The 12339-nt window shown below is 37.4% G+C and overlaps 1 protein-coding gene across 1 annotated transcript; it reads left to right on the top strand.

Moving 5' to 3' along the window:
- The first annotated feature begins 1031 nt into the window (after nucleotides 1-1031).
- Nucleotides 1032-11291, top strand: gmppb (GDP-mannose pyrophosphorylase B). Its single transcript, XM_062416579.1, has 10 exons — nucleotides 1032-1114; nucleotides 2843-3037; nucleotides 3210-3290; nucleotides 3653-3701; nucleotides 4919-5061; nucleotides 5859-6017; nucleotides 6320-6398; nucleotides 8379-8506; nucleotides 9416-9598; nucleotides 9682-11291. The coding sequence occupies exons 2-10, from the start codon at nucleotides 2909-2911 to the stop codon at nucleotides 9811-9813; spliced, it is 1083 nt and encodes a 360-aa protein (XP_062272563.1). The 5' UTR covers nucleotides 1032-1114; nucleotides 2843-2908; the 3' UTR covers nucleotides 9814-11291.
- The last annotated feature ends 1048 nt before the right edge of the window (nucleotides 11292-12339 follow it).

Raw genomic sequence — 12339 nt, 5'->3', positions numbered from 1 at the left:
GGAACAATTTGATCTTTAAAATAAAAGCATGGCAAAATTTTCCTAGGTTAAATGTTTATTTCCCCTTTTAAAGTCACAAAAGACTTTTCATGTTGCCATTGTTTCTAAAGTTGAACTTTAGCATGCTACAGACTATATCTGACATCTAGCTGACTGCTGGACTGCTTTTATATTCCAAACCTGCATGTTGGGAAATAATTAGTCAGGTGTGTATTCCTAAACCATAAAACAATATTCATGCCAACAACTATTCCCACTGGACCTCCAGAAGCCCTGGGCAGCTGTGTGAGCAAGGAACAACTTTTGTAATTTAATTTAAATAAAAGTCAACAAATTCACACCATACTTAAAAAACAACACAAATACACAGTAATAACAGTCAGGTGCCCATATTAACAGTGAAAGAGGTTTTTCCTCGCTGTAATCATTCGTCCTGTTCATACTGTCCATTACAAGATCCTCTGCAAATGTGCTTTCAGTGTAAGTGATGGGGGCCAAACTCCACAGTGTGTCCACACATTCATTTAAAAGTAGATGTGAAGCTTATATGAGTCTTAAGCAGTCAGAGTTAGTCATATCAAGTGGATATCTGACACATTTACAGTCTTTTTAGCATCAAATTCCCTCTTTGTGTTTCCCTGTTGAACTGTGGAAGAAGTATCGTATCAAAAAGAGGGACTTTGGCACTAAAAAGACTAACGTTGAAAGATATCTACTTGAGTTGACTTGTTCGGTGAATGAGCCAAAAGCTTCATATTAGCTTCAGATTTTTTGCATAAAAGGAAAACTGTGGATTTTGTCCCCCAACACTTTACATTGTAAGTACATTATGAATGGATCATGTAATGATCAGTATAAACAGGAGGAATGGGAATAATAACCTATTTCTGACTGTTGTTAAATGTAAACCCCTCCTTTAACTAAAAAAAAAGGGCAGTCTGGTGGAGTTTTATTTTGAAGCCTCTCACCGGATATTGTTTGTTGTGACGTCGCTAATTTGACGCTGCGCCGCTGAACCGGAAACCAAACAAGGATTTGAGATTTGAACATCTTACGTGTCATTCCCAGAGTTTCAATCCTCCTTTAAGACTGTCAGGAGATAAAACACACCGCTGTGAGTTTTTACCCTCTTTATATTTTAAATGTTACACAGACAGAAATACAGGAGCAGGACAATATAACTTGTTATAACTGGTTTAATGAGTGAAATGTGAAGCTTGTTAGCTTTCTGAGCTAATGTGAGCTAATGACAGAGATCAAGCTGTGTCTATCTCTAGACTCCTCAAAATTCAGATTTATTAAGCATACCACTGTTCACATACAAATTATAGCTTCTTATAACGGAGAAAGTTCAGTTGAGACATTAGTACCAGCTTGTTTCTCACTCTGTGTCCTTGGTTTTCCTTTTTATTGAGACTTTAAATGGACTAAAATGTAGTAAAATGTGTTTAAAGAGTGACTTCCTTCTTTAATGAATGAACTTTATTGACCTAATGCAACACCATGACTGACCATGACTGACAGCCTCAATATAACCAGGACTCAGATCCTCTCATGGGATCATCTTCTGTAGGCTATGGGTGTTTTAAAGGCAGCAATTATCTATTACTTTACTTATTAATGGATAAAAGTGTCTAAACAATATATCAGAAAATAGTACAAAAGGGTTTAAAAAAAAACAACCAAAAAAGTTAGTTTACTCTGAGCAACCATCCAAAACCCCAAAAAATATTCAGTTTACATTCAAGGAAGATTAAGAAAACTAGAAAATATTTAATTAAAGTGATTCATTGATGATAAGTACTGTTTAATTGTCTGTCTATAATTGGTTAATTGGCTAATTGCTGCATCACTTGAATTGTTTGAATATTGGTGTTATAAATATAATTATTTTGTCTAAAATATTAAGAAGCAAACATTTAACGGATCCGGCAGGTTGTTTAACAAAACTGACTCCTCTGTTTCACCTTCATACTAAATTAAAAAGTGAACAAAGCTCAGTTTTATCAGTTTTCTAAAGTTTGTAGACCCAAACAACGATGGTCAGGATGTTCAATTATGGCAAAAATGACTACACTAATGTATATAATCTCAGGAACTTCTGCATATTGCACATTTATATATTGCAGATTTATTTACACACAGATTGTTTACTGTATATAATATTTTTTTATTTTTTATTTTATCACTTTCATTGTTACACTGCTACTTTTTTCCCACTGTACTGCTGTGTCAATTTGAATTTCTCCCAAAGGGGATCTTATCCTATTTTATTATAGTGATTGTTAACATGTGTGGACAGCGATCAATACTAAGATGATGATCATGATTATGGTACTTTGAGAAATGAAGTTTGATAGAAATCATTGACTCTTATTATCCTGTAGTGCGTTTACATGGATTTGACTAACCAGGTTGGTTTTCTACAGAAGGATGATTAACTGTCATGTGAACGAAAAACCTGAGTTTGGGAGTAAAGAGACTTGGTTAGATTTCATAATCCTGTGGAAACCCATTCCCGTCATGAAAATAAGAAATAGATTTAATGTTAGATAAAAAATTAAAATACTCTTGAAATGATGTGATATTAAGTCAAAAATACAGCTTTTAAATTCAATTTGTTTACATAAATAAAAAAAGATACCAATAAAGTCAAAATGATGTGATTGTCAGACTGTTTGACCTAAAAGCTCATACTTTTCTCTCACTGTTTCACTTTTTTTTATTTTTATCATTTCTAAAATTTGGTTTTAATGTGCCTCCATATAATCCAGTCAGCAGATTGACATGAAATCGATCACACAGAAAATGTCTAACTGTGACTCTCCTCTCTCCTGCTCAGGCTGTGTCCGGTCACGTTATTGATGAGCTGTGGTTGCCCTGGTAACGGTTAAAATCCACAGAAGCAATGAAGGCTTTAATATTAGTGGGCGGGTATGGGACCCGGCTGCGACCGCTCACCCTGAGCGTCCCGAAACCGCTGGTGGACTTCTGCAACAAACCCATCCTGCTGCACCAGGTGGAGGCGCTGGTCAAGGTACGGAGGAAGCAACGTTCAGGGTCACTATACGCAGCTGCTTTCCTGTCAGTTTCTCTAATGAAGCTACAGTCAGAAGTTTTCAAATCTGAGACGTAAGGGGCTTTAATTGACGTCTCATTTTCTGCTTTCGTAACCTTCTCTCTCTCTATTTCTGTGTGTGTGTTTGTAGGCCGGAGTGGACCACGTGGTTCTGGCTGTGAGCTACATGTCCGAGCTGCTGGAGAGAGAGATGAGAATTCAAGAGCAGAGAGTACGTCCAACAAACTGATGCACTATTACAGCTGTGATACACATCAGCACACACAATCAATACATGAATATGTGTTAATAGTGTACAGCAGTGGTCTCCAACCCTGCTCCTGGAGAGCTACTGCCCTGCATGTTTTAGGTATCTCCACCACTTTAACACACCTGATCCTAATTATTAGCTCGTTGAAGTTCGTCAAAGGGCTTAATAACGAGTTAATGATTAGAATCAGGTGTGTTAAAATATGCAGGGCAGTAGTTCTCCAGGAGCAGAATTGATGATCACTGCTGTACAGAATCAGAGCAGTGGGTTGAAAATTGTGCTGACTGTACAGTATCCTGAATGTTTCACTGTTTTCTCGGCAGCTTGGGATTCGTATCTCTTTGTCTCATGAGAAGGAGCCTCTTGGAACAGGTGAGTCTGCACATCTGTATCTCACTGTATATATATCATCATATCATCCAAGCATACTAATCCAGTTGATTTAGCCCAGTATGCTTCAGGAGGCTTAAATAGGCAAAACAAAGCTTTCTGAGGCACTGAATCAATATGAAGCATTTGTACTATGAACAGTTCAGAGGAGGTTAAAGCGTCCGTTTGGTGAATGAACTATGTTACAGATGAGTTAACACTGTGAAGCTATTACTCAGTCATTCCAATCATTCCAGTTCATTCAGTGAAGCCCTCCGTCTGATCTAAAAAAAGCCCCAGCAGTAGCATTTGTCTCCATCTGTTCAGCTACAGCCAACATATCAACATATCTGTTATCATAACACGTGGGATCTGCACCGTCGCTGCCATCTTGAATAAGGCAGAAGTAGTAGATTAAGGTTTAACCTGATCACAGATGATCACAAATTAATACATACATCAAATTATAAATTAATAAGTTCAATAATGAATATACAAATGTGTACATATACAAATGTTTAAATATATACTAGTAAATAAATAAATAAATACACAAATAAATGTAGCTTTTATATATTTAATGTGTCATTTAAGTTGTGATTTATTTATTTTGCTGAAGCAAGTTACAGTATGGATAAATTAAAGCATAAATAAATAAATAATTAAATTGATAAATACCTGTGTGAATACATTTTAGAAGTAAATTAATTCATATACAAATGATTAAATATATAAATGTGTAAATATACACAAATGAATAAATAAATAAATGTAACATAATGTCTCATTTAATTAGTGATTTATTTATCTATGGTGACAATTAAGCATTTAATCATATAATTATTTATGTATATTATTTAGTTTCAGCCCTTATAAACCCTCCACAGTATCCAGGCTTTGTTACATCATACTGACTGATACTAGTGTGATGCAACAAGGCCTCTTTTGGTGTGGTCACATGATTTTTGGCGTGGTGAAGTGAGTCATTGAAACATACTTTAGCTTGAAGAGTTTAACAGTGTGTCAAGTGTAGCGTCACAACTGTCCACATACTTTTGGCTATATAGTGTAGTTTCTGAACTTGAGATAGTACTTTAACCACTTTAATACTGTATCTTAGCTGTACTGTAGGATCAAAAGGTCTCAAAGATCCATTTGGACCTGGACTGATAGAAACAGATACTAATGATAATTTACCATGTTTGTGTGTCGGTGTACAGCGGGACCCCTGGCGTTGGCTCGAGAGCTGCTGAACATCGACAACGAGCCATTCTTCGTCCTCAACTCGGACGTCATCTGTGATTTTCCCTTCAAAGATCTGCTGCAGTTTCACCGCAACCACGGCAAGGAGGGAACCATCGTGGTGAGAGAGACGGAGACAAAGTGTTACTGAGATTATTCCTGTGAATGTTTTCAAGTGACGAGCCTCCACAGTACAGGTCTAATGGTCAGGACACAAGAGTCCTTTGTAAATCACTTTAACATTTAAAAGTGTCATTACAAATATGAAATTAACATGTTTCTAAGTGGAAATTTGTACTGAAATATAAACAGTTAGAACTATCTTCTATTATCTAAATGACATTTAGTGCTAAAAACATGAGTTTAAAAAGCATTCAAGTGCAATTAAACATAAAGAAAATACAACAAACCACCATATGAATAACCTATAACACTAGAATTCACCTATTAGAATCACATTTTCCACCATTACAGTAAAGATGAATGAAGTTAAATCTTTATTAATCAGTCAAAAACTGCGTTATTGAACTGAACTTTAACAGTAAACAAGATACGAGATAGCTGTTATGACACTCTATGTAAGGGCTTTATGAGAGTAAGTTACAGAGCTAACATCAGCTGACTGGTGACATTCTGACATTTAAGGATATATGATGCTAAATCAGTGAGTTAAGAGTTAAAATTAGAACTTAAATGACAAATAAACCGTGTATTGATTCTAGCATTAAATGTAATTACTCTTAACTGCAGGTGCAAGAACCTTGAAGAAAAGACCAGAAAACACAGAAAAATAAAATGAAACATGTACCGCTCATCATTAAGATAATAATGTTTTTGTTTAAGCTGCAGTTTTGAAGTAAGAGTGACAATTCAAGGCTGTCACTCACATCCTGGTGTGTGTTTTGTGTGTGTGTGAAGGTGACGCGGGTGGAGGAGCCCTCGAAGTACGGCGTGGTGGTGTTTGAGACGGAGAGCGGCAGGATCCACCGCTTCGTTGAGAAACCGCAGGTCTTCGTCTCCAACAAGATCAACGCCGGCATTTACATCTTCAATCCCAGCATGCTCAGCAGGATCCAGGTCTGTGACATGTACACACACACACACACACACACACACACACACACACACACACACACATACACACACACACACACAGAGTCTCAAACGTTTATAATGAAATAACAAGTGAACATGTACTGTGAGTTTTACTTTTTCATTGTACTGACATTTCTTATGTTTGTGACTGTGTGTGTGTGTGTGTGTGTGTGTGTGTGTGTGTGTGTGTGTGTGTGTGTGTGTGTGTGTGTGTGTGTGTGTGTGTGTGTGTGTGTGTGTGTGTGTGTGTGTGTGTGTGTGTGTGTGTGTGTGCGCACCTGCAGCTGAGACCAACATCCATAGAGAAAGAGATATTTCCCGTCATGGCAGAAGAGGGACATCTGTATGCGATGGAGCTACAGGGTAACTATTACAACTACTGCACTACTACAACACAATATTATACTACACAATTTTTTTTATGGCTGCAACTAACATGTGTTTTGTCAATTATTTTCCAGATTAATCATTTATTGAATAGAATAATAGTAATAACAAATCAAATTATTACTATTTTAAACAGCTCATTATGCAACACTTTGTAGGAGTCTGTGTTACGCTGCTACTCTCTCTATTCAGAAAAAGCATCTCTGATGTTGTGAACACAAAAATGTCTATTAATCGAATATAAAAACAACCCCAACTTTTTCCAATGCAATTTCCAGAATGAAATATTGTCTTACATTCAGGCCAATACAGTGTTGTTTTTTTTTGCTCAGTTTAAAACCACAAGATATTCATTTATGTGCCTTGTATGACAAAAAATAGCAGCAAATCTTCACAATTAGGAAGCTGTAAAATATAAATGTTTGGTATAGCTAGATTCATGATTTCATAAAACATATTAGTTGTTTATTATGAGTGTTTTATTTTGTCTAAAACCCAAAGATATTCAGATTACAGTCATATGAAACAGAGAAAAGCAGCAAATACTACTGGAAATATACCAACAGCTGGTATTTTAACTTGATAAATGACTAAAACAAGCTAAATATCATTTATTTTATACACCTGAGAGGATAATTCTGGTTTATTACACATTTATTGTAAGTTATATTGTAGTAGCACAGTGACATCACTATAAAGAAGTCAGACAGTTGTGTTTTATGACCCATCAGACTTTCTTTCCATCTATGTCACTTTGTTCTCAGTCATTTATTTTATTTATCTGAGCAACGCAGTGGTAACATGATATTAGAAACATACTGTGGGAAGTTGACCCGTGTGCTCGCTCTGGTCTCTTCAGCTCACAGCGCCACCAGACGTAAGTGTTTGGGCTTTTTCTTCACATCCGAGCTCATGTAGTTCTGGAGAGGAATCATTTGTAGAGAAGCACCGATATCAATAAGACACTTTAAACACGATGTCTGGATCAGAGGATTTGTTAACTGTTTCCAGATATTTTAATTAATAAGAACGAACCAAGATTCAGATCAGCTGAGCGACTCTGTAATCGGTGCTTCTCTAGACCCTCATCCCTCTCTGGGAGCTGTCGGCTTTTTCAGTGGAGACGCGTAGCTGAGCAGTTAAACCTCCCTCCCGTCCTGTAGTCCAGACCAGCAGCAGCAGAACCAAAGACTGGTCTGAGTCACTGATCCTGGTCCAGATCGTAGTGGCTTTGATTTTCTGAGCAACTCATTAAACTGTGTGAGAGTGAGAGAGCTTCCTTGTGATTTCCTGCAGAAGATTTACTGCAATGTAAACACGTAGGACAATGAAATGGTTAATTTGCTCTTTAAAGCTGGCTTCAAATTTATCAGGATCTGTTCCCATAGCAACAGGTCCTGAAGCTGAGACCTGCAGGCTGGTCCAGAGTTAGTTGCATAACGATTTAACAGGCTAACCAGAAATCACTAAAATCCTTCCTGTTTTCAAGACACAGATGTAATTCAATGATTTAAAAAATGCAGAATAAAGATGTTTACATCTATACAGGCTTAAAAAACAATAAAATAAAACCAACACAGTTAAGTATATGAACCTGAGCCTGTTTAAAATAATATTTAACACTAAATGTTCTCACTATTGCTCAACATGTGGAACTAGTAACGTGTTAAATGTGCTGTGCATCATGATATAGTTCATCATCAATCATATAGTTTAAATAATTGATGTTAATGTAGAAAAAACAGCTAGATTATTTAATATAATTTAATTACTAACAATGTTGTTTCTTGGTTCTTTTTTTAATTCAGTTTAATCGCTGCTGGTCATGTGTCAGCTGTTGGAGATCACAAGGAAATGTGTGGTTTCGTGTCCTTGTCTCCATGGTAACTAACTGCTACCACTGTCTGTATGTCTGTTTTTGTCTTGTTTTGTTTTTTTCTGTCTGTCTGTCTGCAGGTTTCTGGATGGACATCGGTCAGCCTAAAGACTTCCTGACAGGGATGTGTATGTACCTTCAGTCAGTGCGGCAACACGCCCCAGAGAGGCTACGCACTGGACCCGGTTTCCTCGGCAACGTTGTGGTGGTGAGTTCAGATACTTTTTGTAGAAAAGTATCAGAGGGAAAGAATATCCCAGCATGATCCCCACTATCCCAATGTTGGTTGTGGCCACAGTAAACAACTAATTAGTTGCATAACAACATAAAATAAATAAAAATAAAATAGAGTAAAATAGCTGAATAATAAGGGAAAGGAAAATAAAAAAGGGGGTGGTCTTTCCAGCAGCTAATTCTTTTAAGAAGTGTCTTCAACATCATCAGGAATAACAGTGAGATTATTGCTCATATCGGCCAGCAGGGGGCTCCAGGTTTTATGAAACGATATCAGAGATCCCTTCTGTGAGAACCTTAACTTCTTTAACTGTAGACATCGTAAAATTGAACGTATCCAGCTGTTGTGAGTCAGGGGAGAAACATGTTTCCATTTAGAAGAATGGTACACCTGGCCAGCAGGGGAGTGAAGGCAATGACACGCTGTGCAGTAATGGGCTTTAAACCTTTTTTAACCTTATAAATTTGGTCAGATTTTCATGCAAAGAACCTGAAGATTAGTGTTATGCTTTTAATGGGAATATTTTTTTTCCAAAAAGATGACCAAGTTTTTCTATTTTCTTTCATGATTTTACATTATTTATAAAACTCTTCCTCAAATAAAAAACAATATATGCATCATTAATCAAAGTTCTTCACTCTTTTTTTCATTCTCTCATTGTCCTTTTCCTTTTCTTTCTTTAATTGTAATTACATTTTATAATGTTTAACTTACACATCGGATCTTTCTCTATTTGTGAAATACAGTAGAAAAGCAGAGCAGACCACCTTAACCCTTTAAATTCCAGTAGGTTTTAGGGTCGTTAAGTTCCCTGCTTATGTTGGATAACGATAAATAACTGAACTCTTTAATAATCTTCCATTCTTTCTTTTTCCGCTCCAGGACCCGACGGCTCAGATCGGGGAGAACTGCACCATCGGCCCGAACGTGACCATCGGTGCCGGCGTGGTCGTTGAGGACGGGGTGAGGATAAAACGCTGCACGGTGATGAAGGGAGCGCGGGTTCGATCGCACTCCTGGCTGGAGAGCTGCATCGTTGGCTGGAGCTCCTCTGTCGGCCAGTGGGTGAGTAAAGGACGATGTCACCGACCTCGACTCGTACTGGATGTGTCGATACTCGTTCTGATTGTTGTCTCCTTTGTCGTTAGGTTCGTATGGAGAATGTGACGGTGTTGGGCGAGGATGTGATCGTGAACGACGAGCTTTATCTGAACGGAGCCAACGTGCTGCCTCACAAATCCATCAACGAGTCGGTTCCGGAGCCAAGAATCATCATGTAGCATCGGACGGAGGAGAAAAGCCCAACGCCTTTTAATACGAACTCGAATAACACCCAATATGTGCCAGAGAAAAAGAGAAAGAGAGGGATGAACACATGGGTGGAAGCGAGGAGAGGCAAAGGAACAAAAGAAGGGGGTTTTTTTGTTTGTTTTTTTATTAATTTGGACTCGTTTTAAGCCCTGCTTGGCTGCATCTTTCATGAATCAGAAACGATGGGGGTAAGGTGGCATTTGATGTGATCTGGCCCATCAGGAAGGTTTAAAAATTGTTAAAGCTCTTACAGTACTGGAGGTAAAAAAACGTCTGAATGTGATGGATGTTATATACGTGTGAACACTGCATGAATAGAGAAAAGGTGAGGGAGTGGGCTGGTTGATTATCACATGGTGCTGGGGACTGAGTGTATTTAGGGGAGGCGGGGTTAGAGAGTGACATGAACACTGCTGTTTAGATTCACTATGCATTTACATTTTCTCTACAGCTACAGAGTATCAGTGAATAGACCTTTTAAAGGATTAAACTACATCTATATGTTTCTCTGTTGTAGCAGAAACTGGAGTATTGACTGACACAGATTTCTGAGCTGACAAACAAAATGCAGTATTGATTATAGTTAATGCTGGATTCATTGATTAATTTTGGCCACTTGGGGGCAGCAGAACAAGCTGTAAACACAACATCTGACTGATTATCACCATATAAAGTATTTAAGGTGAATATTTTAGCAAAGAGTTGTTTCTCCAGCAGACACAGAGGACCATTATCATCTCGTCTGTGTCAATCTAATCATTTTTTGCAACTTTAATCAGTTATAGAGTAGATGTTGATTATGTCTCGATGCCTTGGTAAACTCAACAGCTTTTTCTTTTTTTCTGTTTTTTTTCTGTTTAGCATGAGATCCGTGCGCTTTAATGCCAAACTGGTTACTGGTCTGTGAAAAGTGAACAAAATGTAACAAGCTTTTTATAAAAAGCTGCAGTTTATGTAGAACGTTTACAGATATTTGAGTCACATTGCGACTCAGACTGCACCCGGGATATTCTACTTAAAAATAATATATTTGTTTACCATTTTTTTCCTTTGTTTGAATGTTTCTGAACATCTTGTTTCTGCCAGGTGTGGTGAGAGGAGAAACAGGTTGGAAATTATTTTTTTCTTTATCACTAGTGGGGCTAAAAATGCCCTGTGGAGACACTAGATTTAATGTTGTTACTTAGCTTTTATCTTCATCCGGTGGCTGTTTGAGGACATTTCAGATTTCTTAATGCCGTCAAACTTGGCACAACTTTCATCAGTCTCAGCTGTAATTCAGTTAGCTACTGCTAGCATCTTTAAAACACTGTAATTGGATATTAACATACTAATGTTATAATGTAACATTAAGCATGTTAGCCTGCTAACTTTAGCTTAATTTTAGCATGTTCCCATCCACTGCAGAGACCCAAGGGTTACATTTCTGGCAGAGTTACAGTCGACTTTATTGTGTATTTGGCTCAAACACAATTGGCTGTGATTAAAAAGTTGATTCCTTCTTGACGGTTTTACCCACAAGGTCCATTATAAGGTGAGCTTTCATTTAGGTATCTGATGTCAAGGTTTGTTCTTAGTGAGAAGCCAATGACTCGAGGTCAGGGGTTGAAGTTCATAACTGAAAGCAGATAATAAACAATTAGCATGTTAGCATGCTGCTAGCATTCAGACTGTTGGGAATTCACCCTTTACTTTTAGAAATATCCTGTCATGAACGGACAGGTGAGAGGAAACGTTGTCCTCCACCTCCAGTGTCAGTATTCATCCTCAGGGGACCATGAATGTCTGAACCAAATGTCATGGCAATCCTTTTGAAAGTTGATAAAACAGACCAGCATTGTTGAATTTAGCATCAAACATTTTGAATCAGGTGTATTAAGATATGAAGAAGAGTTTGAAACCGTTTCAAATGGAGATGAATAAGCTCTGCCCCTAGATTTGTTTCTTTATTGTTGTTAAATGAATCTGTTTAATGTGCAACTAGGATGAAGGAGTCACTAGATACAGTAATAAAAAAAGAATAATTTAACCTTTACAATTGAAGGTTTATGGAGCTCATTGCCACAGTCAGCCATGTTTTTGTCAGTTCAGAAGTACAGAGGTCAGTAATAATGTGTCTTCTACATGATGTCAGATGTCTGTGTGTCTGTCCAGATACTCAACAACACTGATCTCTGAACTGAGTGCAGTCGCTCCTTGTTGTTATGCAGTTAGTGACAAACAGTATCTAGAACACTGAACATATAAAGACTTAAACTGTGTCTGAATGAATGAAGTCAACTCTTGTAATGAAGTCTTTTTTTAAAGAGAATAATATACTGACCACATCCACCGTTTGTCTCGTCTCTGCTCATTTTTTTTTTGGATGCACAATTTTATTCATGAAGATCGGTTTACTGGTCGTTGTTATTCTATTCAGTCTGAGAACAGTTGTATACTAACAACTGTCTGAAAATAGTGAAAAATATCAATCACTGTTTCCCAAAGCCCAAGAT

The sequence above is a fragment of the Scomber scombrus genome, chromosome 3 (assembly GCF_963691925.1).
Source record: "Scomber scombrus chromosome 3, fScoSco1.1, whole genome shotgun sequence".
Lineage (NCBI taxonomy): Eukaryota > Metazoa > Chordata > Actinopteri > Scombriformes > Scombridae > Scomber > Scomber scombrus.
The sequence above is the reverse complement of the archived record's forward strand: the minus strand, read 5'-3'. Positions and strand labels throughout refer to the sequence as shown.